Here is an 18372-nt window from a genome sequence, read left to right on the forward strand (position 1 = left end):
CTAGGTATGCATACAACAGCGGAGTGGCTGGACCCGTCCTCCTAACTCGATGTGTAGACCAACGAGGTTACAACACGCGTCTGAGCATGAGAAAGCGGTGTAGTTTATGGCGCAAATACTGCCGAGACTGTTACAGTGGATTAGGCTGGGAAAGGGCAATCACACAGGCTTTACGATGGAGACACCACCTGGGCACCTGAGCAGCCACGTTAACGGGAACCGATCGATGTTCAAGCGCCAGACCCAAAGGAGAGCGACAACATGACGCTAGTGAGGGGGTCTCAGTGAGCCCAGAAATATGTGATTGGACTGTAGCGAAAGGCTGAAAGTGGAGGTGAGGGTCTCAGGATATAGCGTGTAAGGCTGAGATGAAGGACTCGGCGATCTGCAGAAGCTGCGCCCCTTGAGACCCCCCTCGCATCCCCGCCCCCACCCTATGCAGCTCAACCTTTATGTATAAAGACCTCCGGAAACCCGCAGTTTGCGACTCCAAGAACAGCCTGGTTTTAGGCTTAGGCCCTCCCCTGTTGGGACCGTGTTCGCGTCGCTGACGGATCCTTGTTTCAACTCCGGTAAGCATCTGTACCTCTCATACACAGTGTGTGTGCTTTAACGTGTGACTTACAATCATCAGTATCGACAAATTCTTTGAAATCCACGTAGCGCGAGGCTACCGTCTCGCGCTGTCCCAATCCCGACAGACCACTATGATCATCTAAACTACTGTTCCCGGCTCCTCCATCAATTTCCAAACGAACTTTTCTCGGCAGATCAATTAGAATTGAGTAACTTAGGCTACGACAATGCTATCGAGCGCTTCAATTCGCCAAATTTTGCATCTATGAGCCTTAACTCCGCAATTCCCTCACCTTGTGTCACTACAACACCACAACCTCCTATGGTAGACCTCGTCAGAAACCTCCCAAATCAGACCACACCGTCCATTAGCCTCTCTCCATCGTCAGAATCTTCCGCCACAGCAAGCGAGGAAGGCCGACACGCCGACCAGACACACAAAAAATACAAATGCAATCGCTGCTCAGCTGGCTACGACCACCGGAAGAACCTACGCGAACATAAACAAACGAAGCATCAACGCATACGATACTTCTGCAACGTGGAAGGCTGTAACGAGAGTGTGGCACAGAAAAAGAACCTAGCACGACACAAGGCCGGCAAACACGGGATCACGGCGAAGCTTTAGATGAGAAAAGACAACGAAGTGTTGAGAACTGTCATGGGGATTGGAGGAAGAGGTAATGCCATCCGGTTGTAAACCGCGCCGTGCTTGGCCGTGTATCCTTTTGGCATGAGCGCGGAAGTCGCATCCGCATCTCGGGAGCTCGGGGGGTTTAATGATCTTCTCCAACTATCCGCCGTCACGCAATGATGTCCTGTCTCTACCTCAGGTTATCCCCAAACGGTAGCCGTGAACTCAACTGAAAAGTTAGATGTGACGCCCGTTTGATGAAAGCGTTCCTTTTTTTTCTTGATTTGACCAGTTTTTCCTTTTCGAAAGCTACCTAGAATCTATTCCTTCCATTCCACTAGGATGCACAAAGACGAGACTGCCTATTTCTAAAGCTCCGTATTTCTGACTGCTTTCAATAGGGAAGATAATTATAACTGTCGCACATCACCTTTCTCTTCTTGATGAACACCGTAGAGATATTCACATGACATATACGACTGCCGATTATTGGAACGCTTAAGTCCTACCCCTACTCGGCTGCATGCTATACATCGCGCAGTGGAAGAGGTAGATGACAAGATGAGAGCAATGACTGTAAGCGAGACAACAAGTTCAATGTCTATGATGATCTGAGGGAGCCCCAATGAATCGATGACAACTTCAGCTGGCACTTGCGTACCGAATTTAGTGAGTCGATTCTCCCTCCACATGTATCTGATCAGAGACTAATAACTTCAAGGGTCCTATACTTATCACATCTTCTCCATTATCTATAAGACATGAACATAGCGTTTATCTTTGACATCTCTGTACTCTTATTCACTCTCCTCCGTTAGATTGTACGGAGTAAGTCCTACAACCTGTGGAGCTATTTGGGTTAGCTTAATCTTGTTTTGTTAGGCACAGATATTAACTTACCGACATAAGACGGGTTGACAACGTCTTTACCAGTGACCCTCTTAATATCTTCAAAGACGACGTCCATAGGAAGAAACATTCCTTGTCCAGTACTAGTCACTCCGATGAGTAGTCCGAGCTGCGTGCCTGACCCCTCGTGCAGTACTACACTGCCATTGTCACCAAACTCGCAGAAGTCATTCCTCTCATCATTGCTGATCACGCCAAAACACGCTCCCACGCTCTTCGCATCTATACCATAGGCGCCCGAGATCTCCTCGTCTGCATCAGGATTGATGATGACCATACAAGCATTAATGGTGCCGGCCGTCCAGCCACTCGTGCGCCCGTATTTGGCAACATGCACTTCTTCTTTGTTGACATTGAAGGTTGACCATTTCCTGCACCGCTGCTTTGGGACAAGTTTCGTCTTGGTAGAGTAAACATCAGGCAGACTGTTGGTAATGTCGCGTTTTTTCGTGTCGTCCATACGAATCAACGCCCAGTCGAGTGGGAAGACGAAAGTGAGCTGCAACGCCTTCATCTTGTCTTTCCCTGGGCCGGTGTTGGGATCTGATGCGTACTGGTTGGCCTTGATAGTTCGGCGACCTGAGCCTGCGTAGACGTAGCCAATACGCCGGTCGAAGCTTTCGCATTTCTTGTACTCTTCATCCTTTTTTTCGTGCAACATCTTGTATTCCACATCTCCATCAGCAGCGTAAGTACGGTAAAGTGTGATCTGCTCTTGCAGCAATTTGAGGTAGCTGGTATGGTCGAGTATCGCTGGGGACACCATGGCTTGAGGCGTGTCGGCTAGAGTCTTGTTATCGACACCTAGAGCCTTGTTGGCTGTGTTGGAGATGATGCTGTCAAGTCGGGCATCGCGGACGCCGTGCCAGCTCGTTATTCCGCATCGAATGCCGCCGGACAGGGTCACAGATCCACCCAAAGTACTGCAACCTGTTTCATCACCCGAGATTCCAAGAGAGGATCCCATATCGGCTATTTTGGCGTAGGATGAGCCGTTGACGCTGTCGGTCAAGCTATTTCGCCTCTTCGCCCCCAGCATCGTCATCCCACATAGTATTTCGATGCCGAATTCGGGAGCTCTCTTGGCAATCTCAGCCATCATCGAAGGTACCACAATATTAAACCATTTTGGATCGCGCGCAGTCGGTGTGGTGATGACAATTGTTGGTGAACACTCCTTGCGATCGTCGATCAATCCTCGACGAAGAATTTCCACCGAAAGCCATTCATGCTTGCTCAGCAGAAACATAACATCTGGAGATATAGCTTCCCATTGCTGGTGTATGTCATACTCATCATGGCGGATAGGGAAAGACATCATGCCGGAGGAGTGCCTTGCTCGATAGTCTATACACTCGATTTGGATATCCTCAGTCCAGGAATTATCGCGGAAGCTAGCTCTGATCTTGATGATAGCATCTTCAATGTCCTGATGAGCGTGCTTCAACATGTCGACCCGTATGAAGAGCGTCAAATGCGCAATATTGTCGTTCTCCTCAGTAGCATCCCGAGGAACTCGAAACGCAAAGTGGAACGCGGTAGTCCCACGTAGCAAGCCATATGCTATCAGAATGTCTTGCACATCATGCAGTATCTGATATGAACCTGGTATCATCCATCTTGCATCTATGTCGGTGTCCATCGGCAGAGGTGCAAGTGTCGGCCAGCCCATGCGATATGGAACGTGTCCAGGGTCCATCTCTTTGCGAATCTCTTCGTCGGTACGAGATGTATAGCGCCTGCGTTGGGACATGGTGGGAAGTAGTCGATGAGTTAATCTAGTTCTTGGGAGATGGTCGCGGCCTGTGTATGCCGTAAACTGCTTTTGCCTCGTACGAAGAACAAGTTCAACAGCCGCGCTGGAGTCTACGTTAATATTTAACTGTGGGATTATAAAACCTCAAAGGCGACATAGCTGCCTAGGCTTTCTGTGAAGATATACTCTGTGAGACGCTGTTATTTGATATTCTCCATATAGGGTGCTGGGCGTAGTGTCATCCATGGTACTGCGATGACACAGAGCGAGACGAGCCACTCATGACTCCCGAAATACATAACCACCACATACGCAATGGTGATACTCATCAAATGAGAGAGATCGCAATCCTCAGACTCTGGCGTAGTGGTAGAAGCTGTAGAAAGCAGAGCATAGGCCTGTGGAAGAGAAATTCGGCCCAAGCCAGTGTGTACCATGGTCACACAACCTGCGATGTCGTATTGATCATTCACACCTTTTGAACTCGAATAAAAGTACTGGACCGAGGATTCAGCGCGATCCATTACATCATGAACCGACTGTGGTACGTGTCAACCTCATAGAGACCTGTCACCCTTCACGGATATCTGGTCAGAGACCAATAACGACAAGGCCCCCAGGCTTCCCACATGGTATCGAGACTGCTACCCTTCCCTCCCGCGTCGTGTCCCTATTCTCGATATTTCGATCATCTACTCATCAGTTTCCTGGCCCATATCCACAAGATAGCGGATAGCTACTTCCAAATCTAGCCTCGAATCGAAGGTCCCGGCCGTATCGTAGGTATCCGGCATAGTACCAATCGACCGCACCAGGACCACGCAGGCGTTTTACACCTCTGTGCCTGCCGCGATAATTCCCCGGTCCCATCGGCTCGTAGCCCAAGTCTACATCAAACTAAGAGAGAGAAAATTAGCATGTGTCACTAAATAGTTCTAGCCTCGTGAGGAGACGAGAAACATGTCGATATTCGCAGGCCTGCAGCATCATTGTGTAGTAACAGCTCAGTAATATTTTGGGGGTATCTAGTAGGTAAATGGGAAGATAGATGTTCAATGGCCAAGTCGGATAATAATGGTGGTGCGAGAAGCTCTTTCGCGCAACAGCCAGTGTTATACGCGCGAAATCCACTTGCTCAACTCACTGATGGCTCATCAGCCTGGTCGTCGGAGTCGTCGGATATCTCGATGAGGTCTTCGGCGTCGCGCCTAGGCCTCTTCTTGCTGGGCTTGCCGCCTGAGCCGACGGCGTCGAGGAACTCGTTGTTGTCGATCTTGGACTGGAGTTTGGGCGCGGATTCAACGTCTGCGAGGAAGAGCCGGTCACTGTACGCTTCGAAAGCTCGGTCGTCCTACAGCATGGTTAGCTTGTCACCAGCGAGATGGAGCGCACGATAGAAGAACGTACGTTCTCGTCGTAGTAGTCGAGCCTCAGCCACTGCTCTTGGTTGGTCGACTTCATGAAGGCCTGAGCCAGCTCTGCGGCAGTGTCACCACCCGTCTTCTTGACTTGGGCGAGGAAGGCCTTTGGTTCGGCGACCTTGGCGCCTTCCTGCGACTCCTTCTCGCGGCGGCGCTGGACAGCTTCTAGCTGGGCGGAGGCGTCGATCTGGTGGAACTGAGTTCGGAGCTGGACGAGGCCGTTGCAGCGTGTGAGGTGGAGTTCGTCTGCGCCCAGTCAGTCTTGAAGCGAGGGTTGTTGTCGCGCGCTACTTACTATCGCGGAAGGTGCCGAGCATGTAGCTGGTGCCCTTGCCGTCGTCGTGCATGATCTGACCACCGAATGTCTGCGTGTTGAGGACGTGGCCCTTCTCGTTGGCGTCCTCGAAGTGGGTGACGTACTCCTCGAAGTTGTCGTCGTCCTCTGTCGCAATGGGCGCTGCGGGGGCTCCTCCCTCGCCGGCGGCGCCAGGACGGTTGGTACTGCGCGGCATAGTGCGCTCAAAGCCGGACGCAATACCGAAGGCCTTCTGGCCAAAGCCCTTGGTCTTGCGCATGGCCTCGCCCCAGCGCACACCGGCGACGCGGTTGTAGTTGCGGTGGATGTTGACGGGCACGTCGACCTCGATGAAGCCCGACTCTTTCTTGAGGCGCAGCTGCGAGGGCTGGCTCTCGGTGGCCTTGGTGAAGGGCTGGTCGGGCGGGCGGTTCAGGTACTGCAGCACGTACAGCTGCTGCTCGGCCATCTCGGGGGTGATGTAGACGTCGTACTCGGCCACGACGGGGTCCTCGTCTTCGATATCCATGGCCGCTGAGTTGGCCATTGTGTTAGCGGAGTCTGGTTTGGTGTTGTGGAGAGCGAGGGCTGGACGTACAGGCCATTTTAAGTGGGCGCGTCGGGGCTGCAAGCAAAAAGAGTCGCGGTCACCCAAAGTGCCAAAAGTTCCAAAAGTCACGGCCGCCCCGCAACGCGAAGTCGCGTGGAGCCGCGGCCCGTGCAGCTCAATGACGGAATGCATCCGATGTCTCCAGCCCGCCAACCACGATAGTTCTATTCTGTACTTTGAGCTATCCACAAGCTCTAACAGATATCGCCATGGCTTACATTGCACCTATCCACCGGCCAAGCAGCGTCCGACATGCGCTCAAGCTCAACTTCCTCGCCCAGGACGAGGATTGCCTCGTAGTCGCGTAAGCAGTCCGCGGGTACATGCATCGCTATCTATCCAATGCTAATACGATTGCAGCAAATCCAACAGACTCGAATTCTATACTCAGACTTCCGATGGATTGGCCCTCCAACACTCCAAAGCCATCTATGGCAAGGTCACCATGCTCCAGAAGCTGCGCCCAGCCCTATCGCCGACCGACCACCTCTTCGTCGGAACCGATCGATACATGTACTTCACCCTGTCATGGAATCCCGAGAGGAAACAGCTACAGACGGAGAAATCATTCGCGAGCGTGGCCGACAATGCTGCAAGAGAGTCGCAAACGGGCGAGAGATGTCACATCGACCCAACGGGGCGATTCATGACTGTCGAGGTCTACGAGGGCATTGTCACCGTCATACCGCTAGTCCAAAGGGGAAAGAAGAGGAAACAAGAGGCTGATATCGCCCATCTGGGAGACCCTCAACCAGTCAGACTACCCGAGATGTTCGTCCGCTCGTCTGCCTTCTTGCGCCCACGGTCGTTCGACGACAAGCCCAAGATGGCTCTACTATACGAAGACACACACTCCCAAGTCAAGCTGAAGTTACGGGAGCTCACCTACGCCGGCGAAGAGGTGGACCTACAAGAAGGCGAGACCTGCAAGACCGAACTAGAGCTTGGCTCGAGCCACCTGATACCCGTCGAGGAGCCTTCTCACGGCCTGGTAGTCATCGGCGAAACATCTATCGGATACTACGATGACGAGAGTGGGGAACTTCAAACCGAGCCACTAGACGAGGCGACAATCTTTGTGGCTTGGGAACGCATCGACGCACAGCGATTCGTGCTCGCCGATGACTACGGTCGCCTATACATGTTCATGTTGGTCCTGAGCAGCCAGGGCAAGGTTCAATCGTGGAAGCTCGATGTAATCGGGGAGACGTCTCGCGCATCTACGCTGGTATATCTCGATGCTGGTTACGTCTTTGTGGGATCGCATCAGGGCGACTCGCAAGTCATCAAGATTGCAGAGAAGTCAATGGAAGTCGTCCAGACATTTTCCAACATCGCGCCTATCCTCGACTTCACCATCATGGATATGGGCAACAGATCTGGGGAGGGACAAAGCAATGAATACTCATCTGGTCAGGCACGAATAGTGACCGGTAGCGGTGCCTACCAAGATGGAAGTCTTCGCAGCGTTAGAAGCGGAGTTGGACTGGAGGATCTTGGTGTGTTGGGCGAAATGGAACAGATCTCTGATCTATTCAGTCTGAAATCCACCGCCTCTGCCCAGTATGAAGACACCTTACTAGTCAGCTTTGTCAACGAGTCGCGCATTTTCCGATTCGACCCGCAAGGCGAGGTAGAAGAGGTAGACGAGTTTGCTTCGCTCGCTTTGGATGAAACGACGCTAGCCGCTGCGAACATCTCACAAGGCCGTGTTATTCAGATTACAAATGGACGAGCCCGAATTTGCGATCTGGACGGCGGAATGATAACGTCGGAATGGATGCCGATGGGTGGTCAGGATATCACCGCTGCTTCAATCAACGATAGTCATGTTCTTGTCTCTTTAGGAGGCGTGACTATCGTTTCTCTGAGTATGGCAGACGGCCTACAAGTTGTCAAAGAGAAGAAATTCGGTTCCGAGAGCCAGGTCGCCTGCATTGCTCTTCCGTCAGTCTCAAGCTCGATATGCTTTATTGGCTTCTGGAGCAACTCCCAACTCGCCATATGCTCTCTCGATACCCTGGAAGCGGTCAAGACAGTTCAGATCTCCGAAGACTCGGTTCCCCGCTCATTACTACTGACTCAAATTTTCCCGGAGCAACCACCATCGCTCTTTGCCGCACTAGCAGATGGCAATGTTGTCACATACGCCTATGAACCCTCCACACATGAGCTATCCGGAAGGAAAAGTATCGTTCTAGGCACGCGCGAAGCTAGTTTCCGTGCCCTGCCTCGCGGCAACGGCCTATTCAACGTATTTGCAACATGCGAACACCCATCTTTGATCTACTCTTCAGAAGGTCGTCTTGTGTACTCCGCTGTCACGGCAGAGAAAGCGACGACAGTCTGTCCTTTCGACTCAGAAGCATACCCCGGATCCGTAGCCATCGCAACCTCAGAAGACCTCCGCATCGCTCTAGTAGACACCGAGCGGACAACGCATGTACAAACACTAAAGGTCGATGAGACCGTACGACGGATAGCATACTCACCTAGTCTGAAAGCTTTCGGTCTCGGAACTATCAAGAGAATACTGAAACATGGCGAAGAGATTATGCTAAGCCATTTCAAGCTTGTGGACGAGATTCAGTTCAAAGAGCTCGACACTTATGCGCTCAATGAAGAAGAACTGATCGAATGCGTCATGCGCTGCGAATTGCCGGACGGCTCAGGCGGTGTTGCAGAGCGCTTCGTCATCGGCACTGCATACCTAGACGATCAGAACGCCACTGCAGAACGTGGCCGCATAATCATCCTAGAGGTGACGCCTGAGCGCGTACTCAAGCTCGTCACCGAAATCGCTGTAAAGGGCGGGTGCAGGTGTCTAGCCATCTGCGAAGGCAAGATCGTCGCCGCGCTCATCAAGACTATCGTGGTATACGATGTTGAATTCCGGACACAAAGCTCTCCTGACTTGGTCAAGCTAGCTTCGTTCAGATGCTCGACTGCACCGATCGATGTCACCGTCAACGGCAGCATGATAGCCATCGCAGATCTGATGAAGTCACTTGCCGTTGTCGAATATACAAAGGGCGAGGCGGGTCTACCCGACAAACTTGTGGAGGTCGCGCGGCATTACCAGACCACTTGGGCAACAGCTGTGGCCGAGGTGGACACGAACACTTACCTCGAAAGCGATGCGGAAGGAAACCTGATGGTCTTGTACCGCGACCCGAACGGTGTCACAGACGATGACAAGAGGCGGTTGAATGTTAGCTCTGAGATGCTACTCGGGGAGATGGTGAATAGAATACGTCGGATTGACGTCTTAACAACTTCGGACGCTGCTGTCATTCCCAAAGCGTTCGTTGGCACTGTAAGTCTACCCCATTACATCTGTCAAACACACAGATACTAATTTCCATGCAGGTCGAGGGATCAATCTACCTCTTCGGTCTCATCTCACCCGACTACCAAAACCTCCTCATGACGCTCCAATCCAATCTTGGCGCTCTCGTCGCCGCACCGGGAGACATGGACTTTGCCAAGTTCCGCGCGTTCAAGAACACCGTTAGAGAAGAAGACGAGCCGATGCGTTTTGTGGACGGGGAGCTGGTGGAGAGGTTTCTGGATGTAAGCGAGGAAGTACAAAGGAAGGCCATTGAGGGATTGGGTGTGGAGCTCGAGGAAGTCAAGGGATTGATTGAGGGATTGAGGAGATTACATTAATACAAGGGGATGTACATTACTAAACTAGTAACATGAGTTGAAAGTACTCATCACACAAATGCAAGAAAGGCAGAAACTAAACCATGTGAAAGAAAATCAATCGCAGCCTCCGTCCGCCTCTTTTTAGTTATTACAAGTACTAGAAAGGAAAGAAAATGTCAAATTCCAAAACGCCTCCCATACCATGCCTTCGTAACAAACGCCGTGTTGAGCCGCTGTACATGCTCCAATCCCATTATCGCGCTTGAAGTTGTTCGTTTGCTAGATAAACGTACATTTCGTCGTACAAATCATCATTGCTCGTACCACTTTTGAACGCCTGAACGCCTATCATCCGTATAATCGACACAATCGTGCCTTGGTATCTGTAGTCGCTGTACAGCTCGCTGTGGGAATCTCAAGATTCTTTAGTCTTTTCCACCAGGACGATTTCGTCTATAGGTTCCACTGGCCTCGCCCCCAGGCTTCTGCTGTTGCTCCTGGTCGTGGTCGTGGTCGTGGTCCTGCTCGTAATCCTGGTTCTGCTGGTCCTCGCGCGCCCGATGGTTATACTTCCTACGGTTATTCTTCCTGGGCTTCCTCCTGAACCCGGTGTTGGGGTCCGCACCGTTTCCAGTCTGATGGTGCTCCCCGTGATGGTTCTGGTAGGGCATCCTACCGGCTCGTACGCCGTTGACCTCGCGGTGCTGGTTTGTGAACGGCTCGGGTGTGCCTTCGGTGTACCCGATGTAGGAGGTATGCTCATGGATCCACATAGGACGTTGGGTTTGTTCGTAGTAAGGGGGTGGTGTGGCGTTGAAGTCGAACGGGTTGTGGACTTGATTGTAGTAGTGGGTGTAGCCATCGTATAGGGGGTATGGCTGATACCCGTAGAACGAGGGGCTACAGAATGGCAGTCCCTGTGGATGTTGCGGCAGCTGGTACTGAGGCTGGGCGTTCAGACCTTGTTGGGGCGGCGTCGCAGGGGAAGAGACGCGCTCGCTCGACGCAGGGCTGGGATGCGCAAGCTGGCCGGGAACAAATTCAGCGGCCGTAGGGCTCAGAGGGGCGGGAACTGGGCTATCCGACATTTTTGCGAGAAAGGTCGGTGTAAAGAGACTGGAGTTGGGGCTGCTTGGGGAGTGTTAAGTCGAGGGGAGAAAAGTGCGCCGGAATTTATATAGCGAGAGTGGGCAGCAAGCGAACCAGAAAGTGAAATACTCTTCGGCCCACCGATTGTGGACTCTAGGTGGGAAGTGAAAAGTGAAGAGGTGTGCCTCCCGGCGCGAGTAAATGTACTGTGCCGGCTCAAGCGGCGATGGACCAAGATTGTGCTGCGTTTGTTCGTGAAAGCACTGGACCCTGTTAGCAAGCTAATTGTACCCTTGCTGAGCGGCCTGTTGAGGGATTTTCAGCGATGTGTCGGTGACGAAAAACCGATTTGTAGGAGCTCATGCGCATGCGCGGTACCGTGGTATTGGTTGTCGTCACCCAGTAGGAGGGACCCAGATTGTACAGTCGCAGCAATGGATCGGTATCCTGTCTATTTCAATACACCGTCTTCATCACTGCTGTCTCCTCCTGTGTTCTTCACGCTGTTGAGTTCGACTGTGTCATCGCCTTCGTCTTCGTCGTCCCGAAAGCCCTCCGCGTTCGCGTCACCTTCGCGGTCGAGAAGTGGGGCTTCTCCCGTGGTAGCTACCACACTCTTCTTTTCTGTCTCCTCCCTCATTCCGATGATCACGCTGCCAGCTACCAGCATGGCTGCCCCAAGCCACCATAACCCCGGTAGGTTCTCGCTGAAGATGATGAAGCTCAGGACGGCGGTGACGATGAAATTCGCAGACGTGTTTATGATGCTGACGCGTACGGTCGAGGAGGCAAGGGTAAGGGCACGCGTGAAGAGCCCCCACATGATCGCGTTGAAGACGAGGTTCATGCCAAAGAAGAGCTGCGCGTTGCGTTAGTTGTGTGCGGGTAATAGAAGGCACGACGGGTTGGGAGGACGCACCCCTCGTATCGCATATTCAACAATCTTGTTTGACGCACTCAGCCCGAATGCCAGGGCTATGGAGCTTGACCAGGATGCAGTGAGCTCTGTGGTTGTGCTACATCATCGTCAGTACGCATCGTGGGTTAGGGCGACACGACGGTGTCTTACAGCTTTGCGAAGACGCCATTGAAAGCTGCACATGCGCCACTGGAGATGGCAAGCATCAGCCACGCTGACTTGGTTTGCGGAAGAGACATGATCGCGGCCGAACTGGAGTGCTGCGGGGAATGAGGTCGATGTTCACGGATGCAAGTTGATGATCTGCAAGGTACAACCGGGTGCACTTCCGCGCTTAGTCAATATGGGGTAGTAGTACATGCAGGTCGCATCTTGACGCAATATATGAGGCAGGTGCTCTATAGTGCGCATGCTACTGGGAGTCATAGTCTACTGCCCAGCTCTTCTATCGGCTATCAGTCAATAAGAGTTCACTAAAATTGCACTCCCACCTGAAGTCATCACCTGAGTGTAGCAAAAAGGGTGCCATGGCCCATATATGCAAAAGATCATAATTGTTCCAATTTATCAGCGTTAAAGCAACGCGAATCACGCATTAAGTCCCAAACTCCTATTCATGCCAGAGGTATCGTGAAAGCCTTCCAAGGCTATTTTAGCCGTAACGCCGAAAGCATGTGATGACACAGGTCTCTAGAGTGACTGCTGCTCCAGTCGGTAGATCGCATCTTGCGCAATCGCGTTTGTTTGAACGCGATTGCCTCCTTTCTGCCTTTTCGCAGTGCATCTGACCATCCCTTGAGTCGCCTAGGCCTCGCCAGGACGCTTCGCGTTACAGGAGACGATCTTGACGCGGTCGGCATGAACTTGATGGGTATTGTCCAGCTTGAAGTTGATATCCTTGATAATAAAGGTCCATACGTCGTCGCAGAAGCGGTAGGTATCGAGATGTCCCTGCGGAGTTTCAAGTCAGCACACGATGCTTCTCACTGATCGCCCGTGCGCAACTGACCTTGAATGTCAAGCGCGACTTGACCTTCTCTGAGAGCACATCGGCGACGGCCTTGTCAAAGTTGAGGAGGATCTTCATGGCGAGCTGGGGTTCTATCCGGCGCTCGGTGATGAGGTTGTCCAGGGTGTCAGTGAGAGAGCCGCCCAGGCTGTCCTCTGTTAGCCAGCGCTCCTTGCTATGCTCCCCCAGAGTGGCATGTAGTACCTGCTTCGGCGGTAGAGCTCGTAGTACTTGGTGTTGTCGGTGGCCATGGTGCTGATAGTTGCGACGAGCTGGTGGTTTGGTCTCGGTGACGCCTGAGCGGGAAGAGTGATGGGGGCGGCGCGCCGAGGTGGTGGTTACTAAGCGGTTCGATGCTAGCGCGACGCGGCTTGTTCCGCCTGCATCATCGCCAGCTTCGCGGCGAGTCCATCACGACGAAGCTCCAGCCGCCTCTTTCACCATCCATCTCCGCCTCTACGACCAACGAACCCAACATGTCTCTTACTTATGGAACGGGTGGTGCGACCGCCGCCCTCGGTGTGGTGGGCCTGTGTATGTACCGCGCGCAGGGGCGTAGGCGATAGCTAACGACCTCCAGACATGCTCTTCAACAACGAAGGCGAAGCTTTCAACGTACGCACGCGTTCCAACCAACCCGATACGGACACAACTGATCACATCTCAGGTCGGAGCTTTCCTCGAAAGCATATCGCCATACACATTTGCTAGTGTCGGCATTGCGCTATGCATTGGTCTCTCTGTCGTAGGCTCGGCATGGTACGTCTAGCCGTTGGGAATATACACGCATCGCATCTGACAATCGCAAAGGGGCATCTGGACAACCGGTGTGTCCATCGTCGGTGGAGGTGTCAAGGCGCCACGGATACGAACCAAGAACTTGATCTCCATCATCTTCTGCGAAGTCGTCGCTATTTACGGTGTCATCATGGCCATCATCTTCTCCTCCAAGATGAACCAGCTCTCGGACCCTGAGCTGTTGTACTCTGGATCCAACTACTTCACCGGATACGCGCTGTTCTGGGCTGGAATAACCGTGGGCATGTGCAACCTGATCTGCGGTGTATGCGTGGGCATCAACGGAAGTAGCGCTGCCCTGGCCGATGCTGCGGACCCTGCAATGCAAGTAGCTGTCTTTCCTGGGTCTCTGCTTCGATGCTAACTTTGTTATAGGTTCGTCAAGATCCTTACCATCGAGATTTTCGCTGCCATTCTCGGACTGTTCGGTCTCATCATCGGACTGCTCATGCAGAGCAACGCCAAGGACTTCCAGTGAGCGAAGAGTTCTCGCTTTTTCGCCTCAGGGCACAGTCATACGAACTATATCGAACCTCGATCCCGCCTAGAAGGACGCCAAGGAGGAGTGTTTTCGAGTGCCAGCTTGTGTAGCTGGTGAAGAGGTTACTGAAGGTCATTTGCAGAGGTTGTACAATGTACATAGGAAGGGGCGCTTGTATAATGCATGTAATATGAGCGAGCATCGGCGTTAAATACCATTTATCGATTACTGTTTCCAATGTTCTTGGATGATTCTCTTGAGTGAACTGGTGGATCTGATCGACTCGGCGTGTAAGCAACGGTCCGTGCACGGTGTCCCCAGGGTGGGATGTCCGCTCTACTCCGCTTCGACTCAACATCGACAACATTGAACATGGCCACCACAGATTCAAAATTGAAGGCAGCGATCTTGGTAGTGTCTGAGACTGCTTCCGAAGACCCATCAACCGATAAATGCATACCAGTCCTCAAGAAGGTCTTCGGAGATCTCGGGAATGACCAATGGGAAGTCAGCGAAACCGAGATAGTACCCGACAACACTCTCGCAATCCAGAAGACTATCAAAAGTTGGACTGACAGCCCGGAGCCAATCAATCTGATTGTCACTAGCGGAGGTACTGGTTTCGCAACTAAGGATGTCACTCCGGAGGTGCGCGCTCGTGTTCTCGAAATGGCCCAAGACACGCAGCTAATAGAAACAAGGCAGTTACGCCGCTGATTGATAGACATGCTCCCGGACTTGTGTAGGTGATCTCTATCGATCCTTCATGCGAATGCTTACAGAATAATAGACATGGCATGCTTACAACTTCATACGCCGTCACGCCATGTAAGTCCCTTAAACACTGATGTAACGGTCAGGCTAACATGTGATCAGTTGCACTCATGGCGAGACCTGTCGCTGGAGTGCGAAAGAAGACTTTGATACTGACTTTGCCTGGATCACCAAAAGGTGCCAAAGAAAATCTAGAAGCAGTTCTGAAGTTACTACCCCATGCGTGCATCCAAGCCGCCGGTGCAGAGTCGAGACCGCTGCATGTCGGTGGTGTAGAGAAGCTCGAGAAGGACGCGGGCGTTTCTTCGGGTGGCGTTACTGCAAGTACGTGATAAGCCATTCACCCAAGTAACACTGCAACTTACAATGACAGCAACTGGAAGTGGGCATCACCACCATCACCATCATGGGCATTCGCATGGTTACGGCGGCCATGCAGGCCCCAAAGCTCACACGAACCCAGAAGAGCGTCCCCAGTCTAATGATCCTTCCGCGGGACCAACTCGCAGATATCGATCATCGCCCTACCCTATGTTAGCTGTCGAAGATGCGCTCAAGCTAATCTCGGAGCAAACCCCAGCTGCCGCAGTACAGAAGGTGCCAGTAGACATGAGGCTTAGTGGTTCGGTCCTTGCCGAGGATGTAAAAGCCACTGAGTCTGTCCCGGCCTTCAGAGCCAGCATCGTCGATGGATATGCGGTCAAGATTCCAGCGACTGGCAAGTTCGAGAAAGGAACTTACCCTGTTTCAATTATATCTCATGCACAGCCTGGCGATGTCAAGGAGTTGAAAGAAGGAGAAATTGCCAGAATTACGACTGGCGCCCCGCTTCCTCCTGGTGCTGATGCTGTGGTTATGGTTGAGGATACAGCATTGAAGAGCCTGACAGACGATGGAAAGGAAGAGAAGGAGATCGAGATACTGACTGATGAGATCAAGCCGAACGCAAATGTACGAGAAGTTGGCAGTGATGTCAAAGAGGGCGAGATCATCCTGAAGAGAGGCGAAGGTGTCACAGTCGTGGGTGGCGAGTTTGGTCTCCTTGCGTCTGTGGGTACGACAGAGGTGTCCATCTACAAGAAGCCTGTCGTCGGGGTCCTGAGCACAGGAGATGAAATCATCCCACACAACAGAGAGGGCCCACTGCGACTCGGAGAAGTGCGCGATACTAACCGTCCCACTCTCATCACTGCCGCACGAAGCCATAGGTTCGAAGTCATCGATCTGGGTATCGTCTCAGATAAGTAAGTGAAGATAGAAAAGAATCTTCGATTCATATGTCGCTGACCAGATCCAGACCTGGTACCCTTGAGCAGAGTCTCCGAGACGCGATGCGCAAGTGCGACGTTATCATCACCTCTGGTGGCGTCTCGATGGGCGAACTCGACTTACTCAAACCAACCATCGAGCGCTCTCTCGGCGGCACGATCCACTTCGGCCGTGTCAACATGAAGCCAGGTAAACCCACCACGTTCGCCACTGTGCCCGTCAAGGACAATGAAGGAAACCCTGTCACCAAGTCGATTTTCTCGCTTCCTGGCAATCCAGCTTCAGCTGTGGTGTGTTTCCATCTCTTCGTTCTGCCTGCATTGCACCAGCAAGCTGGAATTAAGCCACTCGGGTTACCAAGGATCAGAGTTATACTGGATGAGGATGTGAGGATGGACAAGGGTCGTCCAGAGTATCACCGTGCGCTCGTCGTGACGAAAGAAGATGGGTTGCTTTACGCCAGCTCAACAGGTGGGCAGAGGAGTAGCCGCATCGGCAGCTTCAGGGGTGCCAACGCGCTACTTTGTATGCCACAAGGCGAAGGTAGCTTGAAGAAGGGAGAGAAGGTCGAGGCACTGCTCATGGGGAAGTTGGGTGAAGTTGAGCGATGATAGACATGTTTGTCGCAATATTATAGGATGAAAATGCACGTGCATTATATCTATTACATCTCAGAATGTGTTCCACATCAACCATCTAAGTGTTGTTCCCTTCCCAACCGTCGTCGCTACATAACCGAATATCTAAGCCGAGACAAAGGAAAGAGATTTCTGAAAGGGTATTCGCAACTGCCGAAATGAACAAAGGAAATTGGGCTAAAACCCAAGGATCGGTACCAGGCGTGAGCTCAACATTACCCTGTCCCATCATCACCGTGCCTGCCTGTACCCGCAAAAACACCGACGCTAAAGTGGAAAGACGATACGAAAGACTTTTTTTTGAGTTTGAGTGTGTGTGTGACTCCTCATGCGGGACCGTGGCTGGACTTGGGCTTCAAGTCTTCCATCATGACACTGCCTCTGCAGGATCCAGCGCTCGACGCCAGTGCCTTGCGGTACGCGTTGGTTTGCGAGAACTGCTCCTCGTAGTGCTCCTTCAGCTTGCGCTGTCTCTTCTCCCTCTTGTACATCCAGAATATAGTGGAAGCCAGGCCTGCGATGATCATGGTGAAGACAGCTGTGAGAACACCGCCGACTATTGCGGTTTCCTTCTTTTCTTTTGAGCAGGTCTTAGGACGTGGGGCAGTGGTTGCGGCGGCCGCTGTAGGATCATTGGTCGCGCTCGGAGTTTGGAGTTGGAGGGTCGCGCTGAAGGTAGTTGTGATTTGGGGTGCATTTTCGTTGTTGCAGCAGCTCTTCGTGTCGTCGGCGCCGCGGCAGCAGTATGTTCCGGAGTCGCATGTTTGTAGTTGCCATGCTTTTACTGGCTTGAGACCAAGGAAGTCGTTGGAAACTGAAGTGAATTAGTTGAGGAACATGAGATGAGTCAAATGTTTGGGAACTTACCACCAGGGCACAAGTCTTGTTGGCATACTGCATCTTTTCCTTCCTTGTCTGTACAGCCTCGAGAGAAGATCATACCGATCGACTCGTTTGTTGTTCCCATACACAACCCATTACTCATGCAGATGTCGGTGGACGCGCAGCATCCGCTGTGATTGGCGCTAGGGTTGCATGGCGTGTATGTTTTGTCGAGTGCTGTACCGTCAACGGCATAACATTGCTGACTCGTAGCAACTGCGACCAAGGTCGCGAAGACCGTAAGGAGGGACCGACTCGACACCATATTAGACAAAAGACAGTATAAAACAAGTAAAGGAGTGACTGGTTGCAAAAGCAAGTGACCGCGATGAACTGAAGATATGTGATGAGCGAACTGGATGTGTGGAGAACCTAAGGATGTTTTAGAGCATTAATGTATCCCATCTGCTGTCGACAGGACATGCAGGTCCATATTTAGTCTCTAGCCCTACATTCGCAATGTTATGCGGCGAAGCCCTGTACAACCTTCTTCAGCTGGCAAAGCCGCTGGTTACAGGGTAGACCCCGCCGACATCTGAAACTGGACAATCAAACCTGGTCTTCGAAAGACCCATGGACCCGTATACGGAGGCATGGGTGACGCAGCTAACAAGCAGTTCGAGGCAAGTGTAACAGCCTCGACGTTGGAAGCAGTGGTACA

The 18372-nt window shown here is 52.2% G+C and overlaps 9 protein-coding genes across 9 annotated transcripts; 3 read left to right on the forward strand and 6 right to left on the reverse strand.

Moving 5' to 3' along the window:
- Positions 1–2007: 2007 nt before the first annotated feature.
- J4E79_001387 (uncharacterized protein) lies at positions 2008–3872 on the reverse strand (the record flags this gene model as incomplete). The annotated part of the gene is made up of 2 exons (XM_049350297.1): positions 2008–2060; positions 2111–3872. 2 exons carry the CDS (start codon positions 3870–3872, stop codon positions 2008–2010), a joined length of 1815 nt encoding a protein of 604 aa, XP_049215456.1.
- Positions 3873–5010: 1138 nt separating this feature from the next.
- J4E79_001388 (uncharacterized protein) lies at positions 5011–6138 on the reverse strand (the record flags this gene model as incomplete). Its single annotated transcript, XM_049350298.1, has 3 exons — positions 5011–5226; positions 5283–5542; positions 5592–6138. The coding sequence occupies 3 exons, from the start codon at positions 6136–6138 to the stop codon at positions 5011–5013; spliced, it is 1023 nt and encodes a 340-aa protein (XP_049215457.1).
- A 272-nt stretch (positions 6139–6410) lies between these two features.
- On the forward strand, positions 6411–9870 carry J4E79_001389 (uncharacterized protein; the record flags this gene model as incomplete). Its single annotated transcript, XM_049350299.1, has 3 exons — positions 6411–6505; positions 6562–9517; positions 9571–9870. 3 exons carry the CDS (start codon positions 6411–6413, stop codon positions 9868–9870), a joined length of 3351 nt encoding a protein of 1116 aa, XP_049215458.1.
- Positions 9871–10277: 407 nt separating this feature from the next.
- J4E79_001390 (uncharacterized protein) lies at positions 10278–10940 on the reverse strand (the record flags this gene model as incomplete). Its single annotated transcript, XM_049350300.1, has 1 exon — positions 10278–10940. The coding sequence occupies one exon, from the start codon at positions 10938–10940 to the stop codon at positions 10278–10280; it is 663 nt and encodes a 220-aa protein (XP_049215459.1).
- Positions 10941–11392: 452 nt separating this feature from the next.
- J4E79_001391 (uncharacterized protein) lies at positions 11393–12099 on the reverse strand (the record flags this gene model as incomplete). Its single annotated transcript, XM_049350301.1, has 3 exons — positions 11393–11800; positions 11861–11957; positions 12011–12099. 3 exons carry the CDS (start codon positions 12097–12099, stop codon positions 11393–11395), a joined length of 594 nt encoding a protein of 197 aa, XP_049215460.1.
- A 565-nt stretch (positions 12100–12664) lies between these two features.
- On the reverse strand, positions 12665–13120 carry TOA2 (Transcription initiation factor IIA small chain (TFIIA 13.5 kDa subunit); the record flags this gene model as incomplete). The annotated part of the gene is made up of 3 exons (XM_049350302.1): positions 12665–12811; positions 12870–13017; positions 13074–13120. 3 exons carry the CDS (start codon positions 13118–13120, stop codon positions 12665–12667), a joined length of 342 nt encoding a protein of 113 aa, XP_049215461.1.
- Positions 13121–13345: 225 nt separating this feature from the next.
- Positions 13346–14145, forward strand: VMA16 (H(+)-transporting V0 sector ATPase subunit c''; the record flags this gene model as incomplete). Its single annotated transcript, XM_049350303.1, has 5 exons — positions 13346–13403; positions 13450–13484; positions 13537–13628; positions 13680–13991; positions 14043–14145. 5 exons carry the CDS (start codon positions 13346–13348, stop codon positions 14143–14145), a joined length of 600 nt encoding a protein of 199 aa, XP_049215462.1.
- Positions 14146–14520: 375 nt separating this feature from the next.
- On the forward strand, positions 14521–16802 carry J4E79_001394 (uncharacterized protein; the record flags this gene model as incomplete). Its single annotated transcript, XM_049350304.1, has 7 exons — positions 14521–14796; positions 14850–14890; positions 14939–14976; positions 15025–15246; positions 15306–15455; positions 15503–16166; positions 16220–16802. 7 exons carry the CDS (start codon positions 14521–14523, stop codon positions 16800–16802), a joined length of 1974 nt encoding a protein of 657 aa, XP_049215463.1.
- Positions 16803–17155: 353 nt separating this feature from the next.
- J4E79_001395 (uncharacterized protein) lies at positions 17156–17769 on the reverse strand (the record flags this gene model as incomplete). The annotated part of the gene is made up of 2 exons (XM_049350305.1): positions 17156–17643; positions 17697–17769. 2 exons carry the CDS (start codon positions 17767–17769, stop codon positions 17156–17158), a joined length of 561 nt encoding a protein of 186 aa, XP_049215464.1.
- Positions 17770–18372: the final 603 nt, after the last annotated feature.

This window comes from Alternaria viburni, assembly GCF_023758015.1.
Source record: "Alternaria viburni strain BMP 2772 chromosome Unknown scaffold_2, whole genome shotgun sequence".
Classification (NCBI taxonomy): domain Eukaryota; kingdom Fungi; phylum Ascomycota; class Dothideomycetes; order Pleosporales; family Pleosporaceae; genus Alternaria; species Alternaria viburni.